Consider the following 22487-nt stretch of genomic DNA (forward strand, 5'->3'; position numbering starts at 1 on the left):
TGACACTTTGCAATCACACACTTTCCTGTTAAACAAATGATTGCATCCTCATTTGCATATTATATCATTTGCTTGCAGGTATGCATTAATGTTTCAGTGTTGCACTTTATTGCAAATAACACTAGTATACACTTGTAATGGTGCAAGTAATCTCTGGTACATATGTAATAATAAGGTGTTCACTGTTGGCAGATACATAATGTCCATATATGGTACATTCATAATATGTCCATATATGGTACATTTGTAATATGTCCATATATGGTACATTTGTAATATGTCCATATATGGTACATTTGTAATATGTCCATATATGGTACATTTGTAATGCATGTATGTCCATCTATGGTACATTTGTAATATGTCCATATATGGTACATTTGTAATATGTCTATATATGGTACATTTGTAATATGTCCATATATGGTACATTTGTAATATGTCCATATATGGTACATTTGTAATATGTCCATATATGGTACATTTGTAATATGTCCATATATGATACATTTGTAACATCAGGACACTACTTTACGTCATTCTAACAGTTTGCGTTTACTCATTTGCATGAACAACTTTTGGTTCATGACTTCTCAAGTCATTCCTCTAGATGTGGCAGATTCAATGCCATGAATAACCTCTAGATGTAAGCAGGGTTAGAGCGGCATTTTGAGATCAACACATCACGTAATGCTCACAGATTTCTCCCACATGTTATACCTGTATTGATTTACTTAATTGTTTATTCTACTTAAGGAAAAGTTCAGTCAGACTCACTGCTGTCTTTAGTAAATTTATATTGAATACTGCTATCAATTTGAATACTTCTGTCACTTTAAAATATGTGGTTTTGGGGAGAGAATTTCACTTTGAAATCAAGTACACTGCTTTAAAAGCCATTATCGGATTAAGGTTGAAATAAGGTGTGAAAAGTAAATGTCTAGCAAAGCTATGTCCAGAACCAAAGAATTATATAATCATTATGGAGTCAAACATTAGGGTTAATATGCTATATAGACTAGAAATATGGTTCAAGCGTCCACAACTATAAGCAGTGTATTCGCTATGCCACAAGCGTTTTCTGATAAGCTAGTTAGGGTAGAAATGTGGTTCAAGCGTCCACAACTATAAGCAGTGTGACAGCTATGCCACAAGTGTTTTTGATAAGCTAGTTAGAATAGAAATATTGTTCAAGCGTCCACAACTATAAGCAGTGTACTTGCTATGCCACAAGCGTTTTCTGATAAGCTAGTTAGGGTAGAAATATGGTTCAGGCGTCCACAACTATAAGCAGTGTGACAGCTGTGGCACAAGTATTTGGGTTGCTAAGCTAGTTAGAGTATAATATAGTTCAAGTGTCCACAACTATAAGAAGTGTACTTGCTATGCCAATCTAAACCACTCACACACAGTAATTATTATGACCTACCTAAAATTGATCGTTCACATATTCTTTGATATGCTAGACTCATAAGACCTTTTTAAATCATTTTCACGCACAACAAAATATTTTCTATTTTACTGGAGGGCTCATTATCAATGAGTATATATTGTGAAACATGCACCTGAATATTGTGAAACATGTAGTGGTCCTGTTAAATGTTGTTTGCAGAAAAATTCCTTTTTTTTTTATTTGTCATAGATTTCCTATTTGGGATTTTCTTAAAATTAGACTTCTTGGTTGGGTGTTTCGTGACATTAGTGCAAGAACTTTGTGTCTACTATACAATTTTATAGCCGATACGACCTTATTGTGCCGTTTTGTCATTGGAGACTTCTAATTGGCTCTTTGTCATAGATGGAGTCTTGTTTTTCGTAATCTTTAAAAAATATAGAACTTTGGAATCTGTACTATTGTTGATAACTTCCAAACCACAATCCATCTGACTATCTTTGTGTTTGATGAACAAATATGGCTGATCACAGCAGATATGAAGATGAACATTCACCTGAGTTCGTGAATTTAAGATCGTATGGCATCAGAACTTTCATTTAGCTCACCAAAGTTTTAACCAGGTGTCCACTGTCATGGCTTCATCAGTGTTTTCTGACATTACGATGCATGAGTGACTTCAGACAATTTGTCCCAAATGCTCTGAAGTTGGTAACATTCCCATCATGATTCAAAGGTGGTTGTAAAGAAAACAATTCCCATCATGATTCAAAGATGGTTGTAAAGAAAACATGGACGAAGCAATGTTGGATACTTGGTGAAAGCTTTGGTAAGATAATTGAACATCTTGATGCAATACGAAGTTAAATTAACGAACTTTAAAGTGGCCATATGGATGAGGATTGGATATTTATTTTGGATTTTATTTATAAAACAATTTTATCATGGCTTCCTACTTAAAAAATCAATGTGAAATAACATATGGCAGTTCTTTGTAACGCAATAAATTGCAGAATTTGTAAAATCTGTGTTAGTATGTGTACAATAACTAACCTTTTTTACATAATTTCTAGCTTTCTGCAATGTAACGAGTTACACACAAGGATTTGGTCAATGTTGTTTCACATTGATTTTTCAAATAGGACGTCACAATAAAATTGTTTTATAAATTATAAATTCAAAATTCAAATAAATATCAAATCCTCATCCATATGGCCATTTTAACAGAACGTTTGCACATATTAGCTTTCATCAAATATTCACCTTATTTGAGCATAACAATCTCAGAAGAAATAATCTCGTTTTTTTTGGGCATGAAGAAAGTAAGTCATATATTTCTTGTAAACACACAAATCAAAATAGAATGAGTATCGTACAAATATGCGGCAATATTTTCTGTCAAATATTTTGATTTAATTCTGCTTTAATATATTACAAAATAAGGTAATTTATATGCCTTATATGGCATTGATGATGTAATATTTAAATTTTTGAAATTTCACTTTCTCCCATTTAAGGCCATCTTCATACCTTATAAGGCATGGTGACATAAATTATTCAAAATTAGAAAATACTTCTACATCCATTTATTAAAGTAATCTGAAAGCCATCTTCATACCTTATATGGCAAGTTATAAATTATTCAAATTAGAAAATCCTCTTGTGTCCATTTAAGGCAGTCCATTTCCATATTTGGGAGTAATCTTACACAATTATGTAAATTAAGCTATTGTGAATTTATCCATATAAGGCAATATTCATACAGTAATTGCTTGACAAGTACTTTGTATATGTTTGTATACTGAAACATTTTTTGGCAATTTTTTTGTAAAGTGTATGTATTTGTGAGTGTACATCTGCTATTTTTAAAAATAAACTTGAAACTACAAAATCTAATTTCATAGTAATGTTACTTTATGTTTTTTTGTAAATTTTTTTTTTTTTTTTTTTTAATGAAATACTAAGAAATAGCCAGGTCATGCGCACATATAGGCAGCAAAGCACTATTTAAGTAAACCTTGTGAGCCAAAGCAATGGTTCACAGCAGCTTAGGAATATGTCACAGTATCTTCTGTTACGTCAGGGTCCTGAAAGATGTTTGTGCACATGGCCCTTGAAGGACTGAGAATTGTTGTTGCTGATCGCACCAACCACACTTGCCCTGTCTACACGGCACTAAAAATCCTACCTGAAGTAGGATTCAGGATAGTTTGAAGCCTGTGTAGACGCAAACGTGTCCTGAACCTGTCCTGAAACCGTCCTGACTTAGGACAACTTTGAGAGGTTTCCTGAAACCCTCCTGACTTCATCCTATGTACTGTCAGGACGGAAGGCGCGACATCTACTCTGCAACCTTCCTACGTGTAGACACAAATCTACCCTACCTCAGGTAGGACTTGGGACTGCCTCAGGTAGGACGACCTACATGTAGATGAGGCTAATGTCTGGGAGTGCGATCCAGACATGGACTGCAGTGTTTATGAGATTGTAGACCATAAGATACGTCACCCAAAAACAAATTCATTGTTGCGGATTTCAAGTCACAATCGTCTGTTCTATTTCCCTTATTTTGCATTCTCGCAAACCATAGCTGATATTTCTACTGCGATAATGGGAAATCTCAAGTGCATCTTAGACAGTGACAGAAAAAGAGGCTGTGATTTATGACAATGTTATTGTGATACTTTGAAGGTCTTTCTAAAGTTTGAGGACATTTCTCATGATCTGCCCCAATGATTCGGGAATTTTCTGATGAAAAGTAGACCAATGGTTAGCCAAAAAAAAAAAAAATTGTTCTGGTCAGGACATTTGTCTAATGTGTGACAGGGATTATTTTTTTTTCTTTCTCAACAAACCTGTCACTCAATCTACTATTTATGGCAGTTACTGTTCGTTTTATTTAGATCACCCTGAAACTAGTATCATGTGTATTGCTGGTATCAGCTGTCCAGTTTCAGACATTGAGGGCACCCTTCTTAGTTTTTGTTTACTATTCTGCTCAGCATTGGTGGTAGTTTCTTCCAGATTCCTGGGGGCATACAAGGGTCTGTGGTAGAGACTACATTGTGGAGGCTTGTGTTGTACCATGTGCTCTCAAGGTCCATATTGCTTGCATCAGCAGTCTATCTGCAAACACTGAGGGCGCCCTTCTTAGATTTTTGCTTAGTAGTCTGCTCAGCATTGGTGGAGACTTCTGCTCTACCACATACTCTCTAGGTTCATATTGCTAGCATCAGCTATCTTAAAACATTGAGGGCGCCCTTCTTAGTTTTTTGTTTAGTATTCGGCTCAACAAAATGTCATACACACTTACACATAGACTCTCGACAGTCGCTCGTGCCTTTTTTTCCTACGTCTTATCTAAACTGTAATCCGGCACAACAATACTATAATCGCACACTGATATCGAGGGCCGAAGGCCCGAGTGATCGAGGTTCGGCCCTCGATATCAGTATGCGATTATAGTAGTATTGCGCCAGATCGAAGTGCGGCAACGACTTAAGTTTAGATAAAACGTAGGGAAAAAAAGGCGCAAGCAACTGTCAACAGTCTAACTTACACATACTTAGCTATGTGATAGTTGTCCTTACATAAGCTACACGGTACAAAAAGACAAAATTTGTAAATGTTAACACATGTACTTTATTGTTAACAGTATTCTTTGCATTGATTATGTATACATTCACTGTATATCAAATAATAAGTTGACCAAGTCACCAAATTTAACATAAGCGATTACAGCGCCCTCTATCATTAACCTACAAATTGGTCCTTTAACACCAGTGATCGACACTACGAATACCACTCAAATATTTAATACTTTCTGAAATAGAACTGGAAAAACTATGCATTGCCGTTGCTATTTTAATATTTTTGATGTTGTTCTCAATATTTGTCTTTGTTTAGCCAAAGAAAGTGCAAGTGACCTAAGGGGCCTTTGTCACTAAGAATCGCTAGATGAGAGACTTAAGGGGCCTTTGTCACTGAGTCGCTAGAATAGTGACAACCCTTAGGTCACGAGTATTTTCCAGCTGAATGAAGAAAAATATTGGAAAATAACATATACCACCGCCAGTAATATCAAAGAAAAATCTGGGAAAGTAATGTTAATTTTGAATGTTTCGAACACAGCATAACCGATGATGTAGACACGCGTTGTCAGAACATCGACGCACGTTGTCATGAAGCAGAACAACTAGAGTATATATTCCATATTTTTTGGTTGAACCTGGTTCATGCATGGTATAATGCTAATTGTCAAGGGAGAGCGGGTTTCAATGCAATTGTCCATTCATGCGTTTCAAGAAACTGTGTCACAAATTTTCAATTTTACCAGAGTTCTAGCATAAACACTTAACGTACTGGAACCTGCGACTTTACAAAATTTCCCATTATAAGTGAATCTTGTGCAAATTAGTGTTAACAAAAATTCAGAATTTGATGGCTGCTACAAAATTTCACTTTTACCAGGCTTCTAACATAAACCCAATGTACAGCCTGGAACCTGTGACTTTCACAAATTTTCCCTCCATAAGTGAATCTTATGCAAATTAGTTTTAATCAAAATACGAAATCTGATAGCATATGCTATTTCATGATAACACAAAGACCTTTAATAAAGTCCACTGGGGTTTCTTCTTGTGAAATAGGATAAAGACATCTCCATTGATTGATCAAGTCATAATTTCTTAACCTCTATGATACAAAATCTACATGTTCTTTAAATCTGATTTTTCAAAAGTTAAGACTATCTCATAGTCCGCGGAGCATTGCTAAAACTTTACAAGGGCTGTTTTGTATGTACATAACTGTACTGTGGGCCCTTATCGACTACATAGGCTAATCATTTGTTGAAGTGTTACTGCGATACCCGAATTGCGACATGGTGCATTGCAGTAACAAGTTAACAAATGACTATATAGCCCTATGTCGTTGATGAGGGCCCACAGTATAATTATGCAGTAGATATCGGTGCATACAAAACAGCCCTTTTAGCGATGCTATGCTCCAAGGACTGTGAGAGAGTCTTTACAAAAGTAAGCATTTTTTTTAGAAATACATCATCATTACAGCCTTATCCTATCCTAGTACCATGACTTATGACCTTTGACCTCAGTGACCTTTGACCTCAGTGACCTTACTTGGTAGAACATTTCTGCAGAGGTTCACTAACATGAACAGGAAAATAAAATATAAAAAAAAATATCGAAATTTTAACAAAATAAATAAAATAAGCAGTCAACATTTCAGCCAACTTGATGTAAATAGAAAAACTTGTCCTTTCCCTTTTTTGTAAATCTACACCCTCATTTCAGAAATCCACACCTCTGGCATTAAATGGTGCATTCCAAACCCTCACTACCATACATACATGCTGAGATTATCCTATTTATACATAGGGGTGGCAAGCTTCAAAAAGAGGATAACTCATAGCGAAATTTAATGAAATATTCACAAAGGAAATTTGATTTACTGACATAATAAATACTCTCAAACAATGTTGAGACTATCCATTTTATCAATATTTCCATCGTTTGAAAATATTTCATAAAATTTCACAAAATTTGTGACTCCAAATATCGGGGAGACGTTTAGTGGTGGAATAGTCGTGTATTGGTGAAAACCAGAGTCATTCCATGCTCATCACAAGCTTCAGTTATGATGGCATCCTGGGCGGCTCCAGAGGGCGCTGCGATGTACCCAACTCCATTCTGAAATCAAGTACATGTAAGACCGGTATGTGTTAGATTGTCAAACTAATATTACAGGCATTGAATCACATTAAAGGGGCACAAGCTGAGTTCATGTCTTTTTGAGTTGTAATTTTTTTCTGCATATTAAAAGGTACCCATACTGTATTCTACAGACTATTCTATAGTTAACTATCACATGCAATTAACTGAAATTAAACCTAGTCTTAGGATATAGCTTATTAATGATCTGATGATGTAATTTATGCGTATCTGATGATGTAATTTATGCGTATCAGGAAAAGTACAGGAAATCCCTACTATCTGCAATCAACTGTTCTAACAATGCCAGAACATGGATTGTTATGTCATAGTCAGTATGCATTAACATTAACATTTTACTAGAATAGCACTTTGTCAAAAAAATATACAGGATAGTATGCAATCAACAGATCTGCCATACCACAAAGCATAATGTTATAGGAGGTATGCATCAATATTAACATTTTACTAGAATAGAAGTTTGTCAATATATATATATACAGGAACTCCATACTATGCAATCAACAGATCTGCCATAACACAAATTGTGATGTTATAGAAGGCATGCATCAATATTACTAGAATAGTACTTTGTCAATATATATATATATATACAGGAACTCTGTACTCTGCAATCAACAGATCTGCCATACCACAAATTGTAATGTTATAAAAGAAGGTATGCATCGACATGAACATTATCTTAGAATAGCACTTTGTCAAAAAATGTACATGAACTCCCTACTATGCAAGACCACAAATTGTAATGTCATAGAAGGCAAGCAATAGTTTTATCAAAGTATTCTGTGAATATTATCACATAAGTGAAAATGCTTATAAATGCGGCTTGTGTCACTTTAACCATAGCAACAGTGAAATGATAAAAATTTATTATATTGCAAAAATAACAACATCAAGTATTTTTAAAAAAAAATAAAACAAACTATATAGTACTGCTATAATACCGTTGGTGATATTTTTTACTTGTTTTGGAACATACATATGTAACTTATTTCTGGTAAAATTTTAGTATAATTCTCAACAGGTAAAAATAATGAAAAGTTATAGATGATAGGGAAACTAATGACCACATTGGTGTACTGACCTGATAGGCTCGGTCTATGTTGTCTCTGAAAGGAAAGAATGCATCAGAACTGAGTGCCACACCTTTCAACTTTGCACACCATTCTTGACGTTCCTCCTGGATTGAAAAAAAGAATGAAAAAAAATTCAGTTTTCATTAAAGTTCTTGTTTGTTAAATTTTTGTAAGAAATTAATAACGATTTCATATATGTATTCAATATTTTGAATTATTCCACATTATTAGAATATGTGTTTGATTGGAACACTGCCATAGAGGGCGCTATATAAGGAACAAATGCACTGCTATGGTTATGAATGAGAAAAATGCAAACACTTGTGCAAATACCCAAGGTAGATCACACTGGCACTCACATATCATAGGGTTATGTTATTTTCAAATTGTCAATACTGGGATTCCACAATGATGTACAATATAACATAAATGAATATGTAAATCTATGAATATGTAAATCTATGAATATGTAAATCTATGTAAATCTATGAATATGTAAATCTATGAATATGTAAATCTATGAATATGTAAATCTATGAATATGTAAATCTATGAATATGTAAATCTATGAATATGTAAATTATGAATATGTAAATCTATGAATATGTAAATATATGAATATGTAAAGTTATGAATATGTAAATCTATGAATATGTAAATCGATGAATATGTAAATCGATGAATATGTAAATTGATGAACACATATACATATAAATATCTAAATTTTTAAATATCTAAATTTATGAATTGTTTATCTAAACATGTCAATTCATGAACATACTAATCTATAAATATGCAAATCTATGAACATGCATATATATGAATATGCAAATCTATGAACATGCATATCTACGAATATGCAAATCTATGAACATGCATATCTATGAATATGCAAATCTATGAACATGCATTTATATGAATATGCAAATCTATGAACATGCATTCATATGAATATGCAAATCTATGAACATGCATTTATATGAATATGTAAAATTTATGAATATGCAAATCTGTTTATATATGTATGACTCTATTAATATAACTGGTAACTTACCGGAGTCAAGAGTTCCGGTACTGTCTCATACTGACCCTTCCATGTCTCCATGTCTGTATCCTGTGGTAATGATTTACAAAGTATTGATTGTTTAGAGTACGACTCATTTACATAAACAAAGACAAAAAGAAACGCATAAATATGTAAATTTATGAACATTTAAATCTGTGAACAGCTTCATCAATTTCATGGGGTTCATGAAAAGGGCGTGTTACGATAAGATTATTTAGCCCAGTATATTCACTTTTCGCTGCTAAATTTTCATGTAAATTTTATGCCTACAGAGGGCGGTGTTGTTCAGGTAACAGGTATAGCCATTCCTCTATTTGCTGTATTATTATTCATTTACATTGGAATCAGATTACAGTGACCTTACCTGACCTACTGTACCATTAACATACACATCAATGGCGTTAGACTTTTCAGCTCTCTTCACACCCTGTTTAAACTGCATACCCAGTACTTTAGGATGTTGACGTAGCCACCTAATAATAAGGAACAATAAATTATCATTTACAATATTTTGGATATTTCACAATACAGTTCAAATCTTGGTCACGGACTTTAGTTATTAAGAAACATATAGCGACAATCAGGCTTAAACAGTGTTTTTGCTAAGGTTTGGGAACCCCGGTAACAGAAAGGGGGAAAGAGGTAAAACTGGTAGTGCTTCCCATGCAATGTATCATAGTTTAGGTGGGGAACCCCGGTAAAATGATGTGGGAACCCCGGTAGATTTTACCTACTTACCGCCCTTAAATAAAACACTGTTAAACTAACAACATATCATTATATCCTACAAGCTGAATAAACAAACTTTGTTCTTTTATATCCTTCCCACCCCCCTTAACCCTTTCATGACTAGAGACGAGTTTTAAATAATATGGGGACCCAATTTATATGAATATTTTCATAATTACAATAATATTACTTTATTAGGAAGTAACATTTCTTTAATTCTAGTCTAAAATGAAGTTAATATATGCCAAAAACTTTCATAAAACAAGAATTTTGTCCAAACAATTTTGGCGGGAATGTTTTCAGTATTGAAGGGGTTAAACAAACATTCACAAGTGTGACATCAACATGTTTATATATGATGTAAATCGTGGCGAAAACTAGCAGTCACACCACTATGATTGATGTAATGTAAAATAATGATTGTAAACACATTAAAATACTACCAGAAACCCAGTACTGTATCTCACATTAGAAGTAAATTTTTATCAACTTATCAACATCTCAGTAGTAAATACAAAATCTGTTATCATTGAGGGCGTGAAAGTTTTTAAAAATTTGGTTAGAAGTGCGAAAGTGAAGTTCAGCCCATGTTCAGCCATACCCCCTCCCCTCAGAAAATGAATGAAGTTTATTTATTAATCTTGTGTGTCATCATGCGATCATCCCATATCAAGGTTCTAATCTCTTTAAACACATGTATATACAGAATTAAATTTTACAAAACTTTTCCCCTTTTGTTACAATATTTCTAAAATCTAAAGAAAAAATCCTCTACTAACCAGTTGTGTGCTTTCTCTCCAGCCAATCTAGTACAGTGTATTCTAGACTGCTGACCTGCTCCTATACCAATGACTTGACCATCTCTAGCATAGCATACAGAGTTAGACTGGGTATACTTCAATGCAATCGATGCTACTATCAAATCTCTCAATGCACACTCTGGTAACTACGGAAAAGTTTGTATAATATGTATTAGGGTTATAAGTCTACATAAACAAACACAAAGACAACAGACACAAACACTGCGACAGACAGACAGACAGACACAGATAGACAGACACAGACAGACACAGACAGACAGACACACACACACACAGACATCCACACACCATGACCATGTATGTATACACACATACATATATACACAGTGTCACATACATACATACATACATACATACATACATGTATACATACATACATACATACATACATACATTATACATACATACATACATACATACATACATACATACATACATACATACGCACACACACTCATACATACATACATACATACATATGTACGTACGTACACATATATATACATACATATAAGTTTGAAAAAGGAAAGTTTTGAAAACGGTTCAAAATATGGTTTTGCACCTGAGCAAAGTAACTAGTTTGCATCTTACTCTTGAAGACTAACAATATATTGTAGAATGAAGATGAAAGTAGATGTGCATTGGCAGTAGAATCCTTGTCCAGTTTACTTGCTGAATAGGTTTTGACATATGGGGTAAAGAAGGAGAAATTTATGAACTAAGAACCAACAGTTAATACTTACATCCTTATTCTTAGTGACAACATTTGTAAACATATTTTTATCAATGACAGCATCGTTATGTTTCTGCTCCATTTGTAAACCAAACAATGTTCTGGTCTCCATGAGTGGTGCATTGTACTCTGGGTCCATCTGGTAAAGCAAACATAATATGCAAATTTTGTTTATGAGTGCAGTGCACACATTCCTTCATGAATATATTTGATTGCAAGAACAATTTTCGCAAGTTAGTAAACACATTTACATGATTTTTACATAGTGGTTTCTGATGCAAAACAAATTAGGAAGTTAAGAGTTAGGGATAAGTTAGGGAGTCAGGGTTAGACTCCCTAGTGTCACTGAAGTATTTCACACTAACTGATCTGATATCCAAATAGACCTTTCTCTAAGTAAAAATCAATGAATCTAAGTTTCCGATTTTGATCACCTCCGCCAATTTATGATTATCAATTATATTCTTAATGTCAATAACAACAAACCTTCAAGACACAATATTTGCCTCCTTTCTTCTTGGACAAAATCTGCAGAGCCTCGTCTTCGTAACCGGGGGCAATGATTCCATCAGACACCTGTAATATCATTATTTACAAACATTTAAAATCAGATTCTCATTTTATTCAAATTATGTTATAGGTTCATGTATAATTATTGCAACATACTTTGAGGACAACTGTATAAAAACTAATACAATTATTACGCAAAAAAAATAATTGTGTGTTTCCAATAACATGGCCTTAAAAAAAAGGGTAGAAAGGTCTGGGAATTTTTTTATTTTTTTTATTTGCTTTTATTTTTGAAAAGTATTGCTTCGACCCAAAATAAAAAAGAAATGTTGGTCAGAATACCCCTTCTGTGATAGTTTGATGAAATATGTACAGACATCACTGGGGAAAGAAAACAGATATACTTGAAGGCCAAGAAGACAAAGATTTTCTCTTCTGTTTGTTTTAAGTAGGGTCGGGTTAGGTTATTATAAACACACATTTTTTTTTTTTTTTTTTTTTTTTTGGGGGGGGGGGGGGGCTTTATTAATATTAGGACTAAAATGATCATACCTCTCTGGATATAATCTTGGCTGTTGGTACATCACAGACATCGGATAGAGCAATGAAATCACCAAATGATGACATACGATCAGCACCTGTAAACAACAATACATGAATATGTAAACTTATGAATTTGTGAAGTTATGAATATATAAATTATAATTTATGAACATGTAAATCTGTGAACAGCTTCATCAATATTCTTGGCTACATGAAAAACAGTGTGTTCTAGCTACAAAAAGACTGAAATAATTTCATATATCATCTATGTCCAAGAAGAGGAATTTTCTACATAAACACTGACACCATGAGGGATGACCCTCACTGGACTTCTTGGGAGACAAGTGTTTATATACTTAAAGAACTATCCAGTATAAATACAGATTATTTAAGTTTAGCCTCAGTCAACCCAGCTGTATAACTGGGGACTTGGTTGGATAGAGGTTGCAATGTGAATGCTTTAATCCTATGTGTACCCAAGTCAACCCAGCTGTATAATTGGGGACCTGGTAGGATAGAGGTTGCAATGTGAATGCTTTAATCCTATGCACTCTTAGATTAGCCATGGATTGTATGCTCCACAGGGAGTTGAGGAAGTATAAAGGGATGTTGTGCCGCTATAGATCCTTACCAGGGGTGATAATTGTAGCACAAAGTGGGAAAGGGCTATATAACAATCAACATTATTAATATTATTATTATTTAAATAATTGACATGGCAGAAATTTATAACTTTGCAAAAAAGGTAACATTAGCAGTCAACATCATAGGAGCTCATACCGTTTTAATATTTCTTTTTCATAGGCAGGTTTAATTTTTTCTCTTCATTTTAGAATTTGGAACAAGCTATAAATGGTTGCATACAAATGTTTAAAATCATGTCCTGAAATTCTGTCTGGTTAAAAGTATACTATTGTCAAATTATACACGTTCTAATGTGGATCTAAACCTCGCTAGTTATGTATATAACTATACTTCTATAAAAAACAAACAAAAAACAATAACAACAACAACAACAGCAACAACAACAACAGCTGCTCAGGTTGATATTGATGACTTGTTGATATTAAATTCATTCATTCATTGATCATTTACTCAGTGAACATTATCAAACAACAACAACAACAACAACAACAACAACAACAACTATACCTCTAGCTCTAGCATAGGCCGTAGCTAATGGAGTGAGTGTTGCTGTCATGTCATCCACCATACATAGCTTAGCTTGTTCTGCTGATAACTCAGCACCTACTGCTGCACCTGGGAAAATATGATGAAAAATGTACATGTATGGTAAGTGGACAACTTATTATGAGCCAGATATATAGTAATTCAACAATGACATCATCACATACCATCCAATCACATCTTCCTATTAAATGACATCATCACACCTCATCCAATCACATCTTCCTATTAAATGACATCATCACACCTCATCCAATCACATTTTCCTATTAAATGACATCACATCTCATCCAATCATATATTCCTATTAAATAACATCATCACATTTCATCCAATCACATCTTACTATAAAACGACATCATCACATCTCATCCAATTACATCCATACTTTCATTGACATCATATCTCAACTTCTTATAATCTTAATTACATCACCATAGCTCATCCAATCAAATCACATCATTAAGTCATGTGACATAAGTGTACCTGCTGGGCTGACATGTTTGAATGATGCTGCGGCTGGGAGATTGAGGGCAGCCTTCAACTCTTTGACCAACTGCCAAGAATTAAAAGCATCGAGTAAGTTGATAAATCCAGGTGCACCATTTAAAACTGAAAAAATAAAAAAAAGATAAAATACAACATGGTAAAATAAAACGTGATTAAATACAATTTACCTAGGTAACAATCACCAATTACAGTTTCCATACCTTAATTTACATAAACTCATTTCATGGATCAAAACTGAACTCTGGTACTTCAACAGGGGTATAAGCCCCTAGTCTTACCTTTGACTGGCAACTCGGGCTGTGTTGTATACAGTTGTGCAGGTGCTTGGTGAGGGTTCATACCATAACGGAGTGGCAACTGTGACACTCCCTTGCTGTACTCCTTTCTGAAGTAGTTTGATATGGCGGCATCATAATCAGCAGTATGGTTGAAAGCCTGTAAGGAGACAAATGTATGGTTAAAGGGGAATATCACTCCAAGAAATAAAGTCATTTTTTACCAACTTTAGGTTTTTGGAGAGTCATTTCATGATTTTACATCATTTCCATTACAAGTGATTGCTGATAAAAAAAAAACACACTGAAACTTCTTCCACATTCATTCTCCTTTTTCCATGTATATGAACTGCCTGTCAAGCAGACATGCATATTCAATACAATAACATGAATATTCATGATTCCTTAGTGCTTATTACTTTCAAATAAACAATCATGAATATTCATGACTCGTGTTTATTACCTTCATATAAACTATCATGAATATTCATGACTCCTTAGTGCTAATTACCTTCATATAAACTATCATGAATATTCGTGACTCCTAAGTGCTTACTACCTTCAAATTGTACAATAAATTCATGGATGTCTGTAAGACTATTTCCGGAAGTGTTGTTTACAAAGTGACGTCACAAAACATTCATACATCATCATTTAGGTTACTCAGTTGTAATGAAAAGGGTTTCTAATGCCTTCCTATACTGAGGGGTTGTCAACAAGCTACTCAGCAGCACTAATATCACATGACCACATCCCTTACAATTGTCAGATTGATGTCTACAGAGGGCGCTATTCCACACAGCCTCTATTTGGATCATGCAGGGAAGAACCAATCATCGTGTATGCAAGTGATTAGTATACTTAGTTACCTTGACAGCCAGCATTTGTCTTGTCGCTACAGTTGTGTCATGTGATTCTGATTTGGTCATCTCGTCAGCAATCCTGTCAAGAACAATAACCATAGTTTGTTACAACTGACAAAAAACACCGACCGGTACATTTGTTACAACTGACAAAAAAACACCGGTACATTTGTTACAACATTTTGGAACAAATTAAACTGCTTGTAATAAATATGTTTACTCACCTATCATAGTCTTTGGGGTCACACACTACAGTGACCCTGGCATGATTCTTGGCAGCAGCTCTCAATAGTGTAACACCCCCTATAGGACAAAATAAATATGTATTGTCAATAGTGTAACACCCGCTATAGGACAAAATATATATATATTGTCAATAGTGTAACACCCCCTGTAGGACAAAATAAGTATGTATTCTCAATAGTGTGATACTCCCTATAGGAGACAATAAATATGTATTGTCAATAGTGTGATACCCCCTATAGGAGACAATAAACATGTATTATCAATAGTGTGATACCCCCTATAGGAGACAATAAATATGTATTGTCAATAGTGTGATACTCCCTATAGGAGACAATAAACATGTATTATCAATAGTGTGATACCCCCTATAGGAGACAATAAATATGTATTGTCAATAGTGTAATACCCCTAAAACACAGTAGGGCTGTAGGACAAAATAAATATATATTGTCAATAGTGTGATACCCCCTATTGGAGACAATAAACATGTATTGTCAATAGTGTGATACCCCCTATAGGAGACAATAAACATGTATTGTCAATAGTGTGATACCCCCTATAGGAGACAATAAACATGTATTGTCAATAGTGTGATACCCCCTATAGGAGACAATAAATATGTATTGTCAATAGTGTGATACCCCCTTGGCCCTATAGGGCAAAATGCAGTAACCATTCTCAATAGTATGACACCCCAAAAGGACAAAATACACACAGTTGTCATTAAACTAAACTACCTAAAGTTCGGCCCCTTCTGCTGTACAACCTTGCTTCACAGAACCCCTATCTGGATTGTTAAGATTAATACTCACCAATATCAATTTGTTCAACTGCATCAGATACAGTGACACCTTCCTTTGAGATGGTATTAACAAATGGATACAGATTACAGGCAACAAGTCTGTCAGAAGTAAACAACAACAAGTTGGTGAGAAGTAAACAACAAGTTGGTGAGAAGTAAACATCAAGTTGGTGAGAAGTAAACAACAAGAATTTAGTGAGAAGTAAACAACAAGTTGGTGATAAGTAAACAAGTTGGTGATAAGTAAACAAGTTGGTGATAAGTAAACAACAAGTTGGTGATAAGTAAACAACAAGAATTTAGTGAGAAGTAAACAACAAGAATTTAGTGATAAGTAAACAACAAGTTGGTGATAAGTAAACAACAAGTTGGTGATAAGTAAACAACAAGTTGGTGATAAGTAAACAAGAATTTAGTGGGAAGTAAACAACAAGTTGGTGATAAGTAAACAAGTTGGTGATAAGTAAACAACAAGTTGGTGATAAGTAAACAACAAGAATTTAGTGAGAAGTAAACAACAAGTTGGTGATAAGTAAACAAGTTGGTGATAAGTAAACAACAAGAATTTAGTGAGAAGTAAACAACAAGTTGGTGATAAGTAAACAACAAGTTGGTGATAAGTAAACAACAAGTTGGTGAGAAGTAAACAAGAATTTAGTGAGAAGTAAACAACAAGAATTTAGTGAGAAGTAAACAACAAGAAGTTAGTGAGAAGTAAACAACAACAAGTTGATGAGAAGTAAACAAGTTTATGAGAAATAAACAACATTATAAATGAGTATGTTACAGAAGGTAAACACATTGTCATACCAAACCAATCTGTTCTGACTTCCAGGTGATGCAGTGTGGTGTTATAGTTTGTGTAGCAGGGCAGGGCAGGGTAGGACACAGTAGGGTTGTGTGGTGTAGTGTGGTGTTATAGTTTTGTGTGGCAGGGCAGGGCAGGGTAGGACACAGTAGGGTTGTGTGGTGTAGTGTGGTGTAGTAGTGTTGTGCAGCAGGATACGGCAGGGTAGGGTGGTGCAGTGTGGAGCGGTGCATTTTACTTAACTCAAAATTATGTGCAAGACAATCTATGGCCAATAAATACAAAAAAAAACATATGAAAACTAAATAAAATGATATTAATAAATATAAATGTATAATACAGAATAAATTGAAGGTTTCTAGTTTCTTACTAAGTTTAAGAAATTTGTTCTTACTTGACATATTCAAACCCCTGTTTTCCCATGTCACCACGATCAGCTTCTGTCTCTCTGGCCAAAATTCCTGTTGAAAATAGAATGAAATCATAGTTTAATAAACCCTATGATTTGCTGTTTCGGATAAACATACACACTAACAACATAACTCAATGATGCATGAGTTCCAGTATGGGTAACTGGGGGTATTTTCACTCATGCCTGCAGTGTTTCTGCTGCGCTTTCACTCCCCATGCTATCGAAAGTACAGTCACAGTGAACACCAAAAAGCACTAGTGTAAATACTCCGAGTACGCAACACTTGCACTCACAAGTATGGGGTTGTCATAATCCTTATGGTTCCATGGATAACATAATAATCTGAGGCCACAAGATTCAAATTTTTGCGTTGAAAATTGTTTTGGCTTTCAGTAGAACTGAATATGAGTGTACCCTCTAATGATAGCCAAATTTTGTTGTTGTGAGTCAAAATGAGAAAACTGGTATTTCTTGTGAGTCACTACATAGTAAGAGATACGGGAACACCAAATTTTGGTGCGTCACTAGAAATTGTGTGCGTCAATGATATGTCAAATGGGCTTAGAGGACACAGTGGAGAGGCCAATTTGATGCACCACTGACGCACACAATTTCTAGTAACGTAGCACAATTTGGTGTTCCCCTATCTCTTAGTTACTATGTGGTGACTCACAAGAAATGCCAGTTTTTATTATACTGACCCGCAACAACAAAATTTGGCTACCACTAGAGGGAACTCTGCTGACTACTAACCTCCATGTACAGCAGGATGCAGAGTCTTCACTCTCCCACCCAGCATCTCAGGAGCACCTGTCACGTCAGACACATCACTACAGGTAAAATACAATAGATTAACATGGGTCATGTCAGGCATGCCATGACAGTAGTACAGGTAAAACAGAATAGGTTACTGGCATGTCATCAGGTAACACATACTTTGAAACTAGCCAATGAGCATCCACTATACCTGACAATCCTGCATCAACCAATCACATAACACATATTTTCAAACTATCCAATGAATGACCCACCCCCCACCCCCACCCCATACCTGACTGACTGGTATTCCTGGACCAACCAATTACATGACACTTATTTGCAAACTAGCTAATGAATGACCCCCATACCTAACTGACTGGTATTCCTGGATCAACCAATCACATTTCACATATTTTCAAACTAGCCAATGAACGGTCACCATACCTGGCTGGCATTCCTCGGCCAACCAATAACATGACACACATTTTCAAACTAACCAATGAAACGTCACCATGCCTGTCTAGCATTCCCCAGCCAACCAATCACCTGACACACATTTTCAAACTAACCAATCAACAACCACCATACCTGACTGGTATTCCTGCATCTCTGATTGCCTTTGCTGTACCACCAGATGCTGCTAATTTCAAACCCAACTTTTGTAACTTTTCCGCAAAGGGAACTAACCCTTGCTTGTCAGACACGCTCAGAATTGCTGCAAATAAAATAAAGAAAACAAGTTAAAATAATAATTTATATTTTATATGCTTCTCTTCTATGCATGTCTTTGCAAGACAAAACACGTTATGTGGTTTTGATTACATCCTGTTTTTCTATAATTATTTTTTGCCTTCTTTTGCCTTCAATACTGAAAACATTCCCGCCAAAATTGTTTGGACAAAATTCTTGTTTTATGTAAGTTTTTGGCATATATCAACTTCATTTTAGACTGGAATTAAAGAAATGTTACTTCCTAATAAAGGTATATTATTGTAATTATGAAAATATTCATATAAATTGGGTCCCCATATTATTTAAAACTCGTCTCTAGTCATGAAAGGGTTAAATCATGAATTACTGCAGATGATCAAAATGTTGATCAGCTTGGTAAATCAAGTGATTTACAAAGGTTATAACAAACAAGTAGTTCAAAGTTTTAAAATTGAGCTTTCGATCTGTCTTGGTGGGTGATCCTCATCAGAATAATAATAATAAACTTTATTTACAGTTGATAGCCTCATAGTTTCATAGGTAAAGACCTAAATCTATACCAGGTCACCAGTCATACATCTGGGTTATCCGAGGCAAAATCGTGGTTCAAATTATGCCCAAGGACTTTAGCCATTCAGAAACAAACAGCAGTGACAGGATTGAACCTGTTACCTGCAGATTCCCAGCCAGCCACTCTAACCATTCACCCATCATGACATTCCATACTGCAGTTGGTTGGGGGTGGGGGTGGGGGGTGACAGGGGTGTCTGACAATACTCCCTTTGATTTCAACAACCCGGTTAACTCATTAGTCATGTACATGTACATCATTTTACCCACTTACAAAAAGGTTGGCTCATTTACATATCAATAACAATATTAGAACAAGTACTAGTATTCAAGCGATAATCAACAGACAAGTCTAAACATAGTTTATACTAGGTGTGTTACTCTTTATACATATAAAATTTATAAAAATGTACTAGATGTGACTGAGGTATACTTTTTTTTCCTCGATCAGACAACCAACAATATATTCACTGAAAATTTGTTAAAATACCAATAATTAGACATTGTATATGTTAATTAGTGGTCAAATTTATCTACAAGTAGTAGAGTAATAATTCAAAATTGGGATTCATTGGGGCAGTGCACACTCTAATCAGGGCTCAAAATTAACAGTAGTCCCATGCCCACAGACTACCAATTCTTGTCATGGGGCTACCATAGTCCCATGTCCACAGACTACCAATTCTTGTCATGGGGCTACCATAGTCCCATGCCCACAGACTACCAATTCTTGTCATGGAGCTACCATAGTTTGTAGCTGGTAGTCCCATGCCCACAGACTACCAATTCTTGTCATGGAGCTACCATAGTTTGTAGCTGGTAGTCCCATGTCCACAGACTACCAATTCTTGTCATGGGGCTACCATAGTTTGTAGCTGGTAGCCCACTCAGGCGACCACTGATTATGTGATAAAGATCGAAGATTTATGGACATGAAAGTATTAAAATAACACATATTTCCAATAGAGGAAATCTGTTTTCAGTTCAGGAATATGGGACTACAGGTCACAATACTTGGGCTACTAATTTCTGAAATTGGTAGCCCACTAGGACGACCAAAGAAAAAGGTTAATTTCGACCCGTGCTAATGACAGCAAATTTTTTGTTGTTGTGAGTCAAAATGATAAAAAATGGCATTTCTTGTGAGTCACCACATAGTAAGAGATAGGGGAACACCAAATTAATATAATGGTGCGTCACTTGAAATTGTGTGCATTAGAGGGCACACTGCATAGGGCACTGATTTTGGGGTGCGGACCCAAAAATTAATTTGATTGGATTCATTGCACCATCCTATGTGTACTGTTACATAGACATATGTTTACCCACAGGTGATTCACTACTGTTCAGGGTGTATGATATTACGATAAAGTCTAACAAAAGTTTCAAAAAAAATTCTAGTTGCAGCTTTGTAGATTTAACAAAATCAGACAATAGTATTATTTCACCTGTAATTATAAATCATCAACTAAAAACACACATGAAGCCTAAAGCGTGCATGACTCATTGAAAGTCATTGAACACCGATGACCTTGGTGAACTCTTGTGACCTTTGACCCCTGTCCTTGAAGCAGACCATGCTTGCTTGGCAGACGATTCACAAAACTTCAGTAAAGTTGATTTTTTTTTAATCTTTTCAGTTTTCTAACAGGTTAGCTCGTGAATATTAGATATTTGTACCGGAAACATCCCGAACAATTCATTAATTGACAGCATTGTATTTTAGTATTGTTATTATTACGATGGCTTACGTCAAGAGCAGCGAGTGCAGCTAGTGGCTATAGTAGTAATACACCCTTGCTCTGTTTGATTTTTAGAAAATAATTCAAGCTGAACTCTAAACACAATTCTTTCTCAAATTAGGAAACTGTTGCGGTGTAGAACGTCGAAAAAATGTGTAAGATTCGAACGACAAAATTCAAGCCCCGACGAATTTTCATTCAAACGTACGTGTAGCACTGCCAAGGTAATGTCCCGAACACGTGGTTTTCATTCACACTCGGAGTGATCACGGTCCCCCCTACTGTGTATCGTAGGACGTATATACCGAAGAACCGTTTGTATAAATAACGGTACTAAAATTCAAGAAATTGCAGTCTCTCCTGTTAAACTGGTAAATGTGGCTCTAGTATTTTACCTGAAAACAACAACAACCCCTTCACAAATCGAAAATTTATGAAATGAGCGGACGTGACTTACCTAGCTGGTTTGCCGCCATTGTTGTTCAATCTGGTAACCTCTGACCCACGCCCTGATTGGCTAGAGCTCGCGGGAGTTTTATGCATGTCAAATCTCTGCACAAGTAATATCTGCATGATCTGGATCCGACGGTCAATTTACTAAACCATGGTATAACTGAGATGCCATAGCTAAACTACTATTAACCAATTATAATTATCTAGAATATTTTCAGTAAGATTTGACATGAATTACAAGAGTGTTGCTAAATATGTATCAGTTTTATCTGTACATAGCGTTCACAGTCACTTGTGAACTAATATTCCATTCCAGGATGGTGATATTCTAGTCTAGGAAGACCATAAAATAGTGACCTTATTATAAGTATTTACGATATTCAATAAAAAGATTTCATCGTCATTGGCTTTTAGTTCACAAGTGACTGTGCTAGCGTTTGTGGGAAAAAGCAAGCGATACCATTAAATGGGATTATGGCAGTTTCATATTTTCGTCTGTCTGTCTGTCTGTCTGTCTGTCTGTC

At 35.1% G+C, this 22487-nt stretch overlaps 1 protein-coding gene across 1 annotated transcript; it reads right to left on the reverse strand.

The window, feature by feature from the left end:
• Positions 1–5054: 5054 nt before the first annotated feature.
• On the reverse strand, positions 5055–21987 carry LOC144450331 (bifunctional purine biosynthesis protein ATIC-like). The gene is made up of 18 exons (XM_078140930.1): positions 21968–21987; positions 19076–19202; positions 18482–18558; positions 17711–17777; positions 16519–16607; positions 15685–15763; positions 15467–15539; positions 14601–14757; positions 14299–14424; positions 13777–13884; positions 12634–12719; positions 12058–12147; positions 11582–11710; positions 10797–10963; positions 9653–9761; positions 9277–9336; positions 8231–8326; positions 5055–7104 (listed from the first exon to the last, which is right to left on the reverse strand). Exons 1-18 carry the CDS (start codon positions 21984–21986, stop codon positions 6985–6987), a joined length of 1779 nt encoding a protein of 592 aa, XP_077997056.1. The 5' UTR covers position 21987; the 3' UTR covers positions 5055–6984.
• Between the last annotated feature and the right edge of the window lie 500 nt (positions 21988–22487).

The sequence above is a fragment of the Glandiceps talaboti genome, chromosome 19 (genome assembly GCF_964340395.1).
Source record: "Glandiceps talaboti chromosome 19, keGlaTala1.1, whole genome shotgun sequence".
In the NCBI taxonomy this organism is placed as follows: Eukaryota; Metazoa; Hemichordata; class Enteropneusta; family Spengelidae; genus Glandiceps; species Glandiceps talaboti.

Coding starts and splice junctions, on each gene's coding strand:
- LOC144450331 (XM_078140930.1), bottom strand. Junction 16,608..17,710: donor CAGGGGTTTGAATATGTCAA/GTAAGAACAAAT, acceptor TACTTCTGACAG/ACTTGTTGCCTGTAATCTGT. Junction 14,758..15,466: donor GACAAATGCTGGCTGTCAAG/GTAACTAAGTAT, acceptor GTCTCCTTACAG/GCTTTCAACCATACTGCTGA.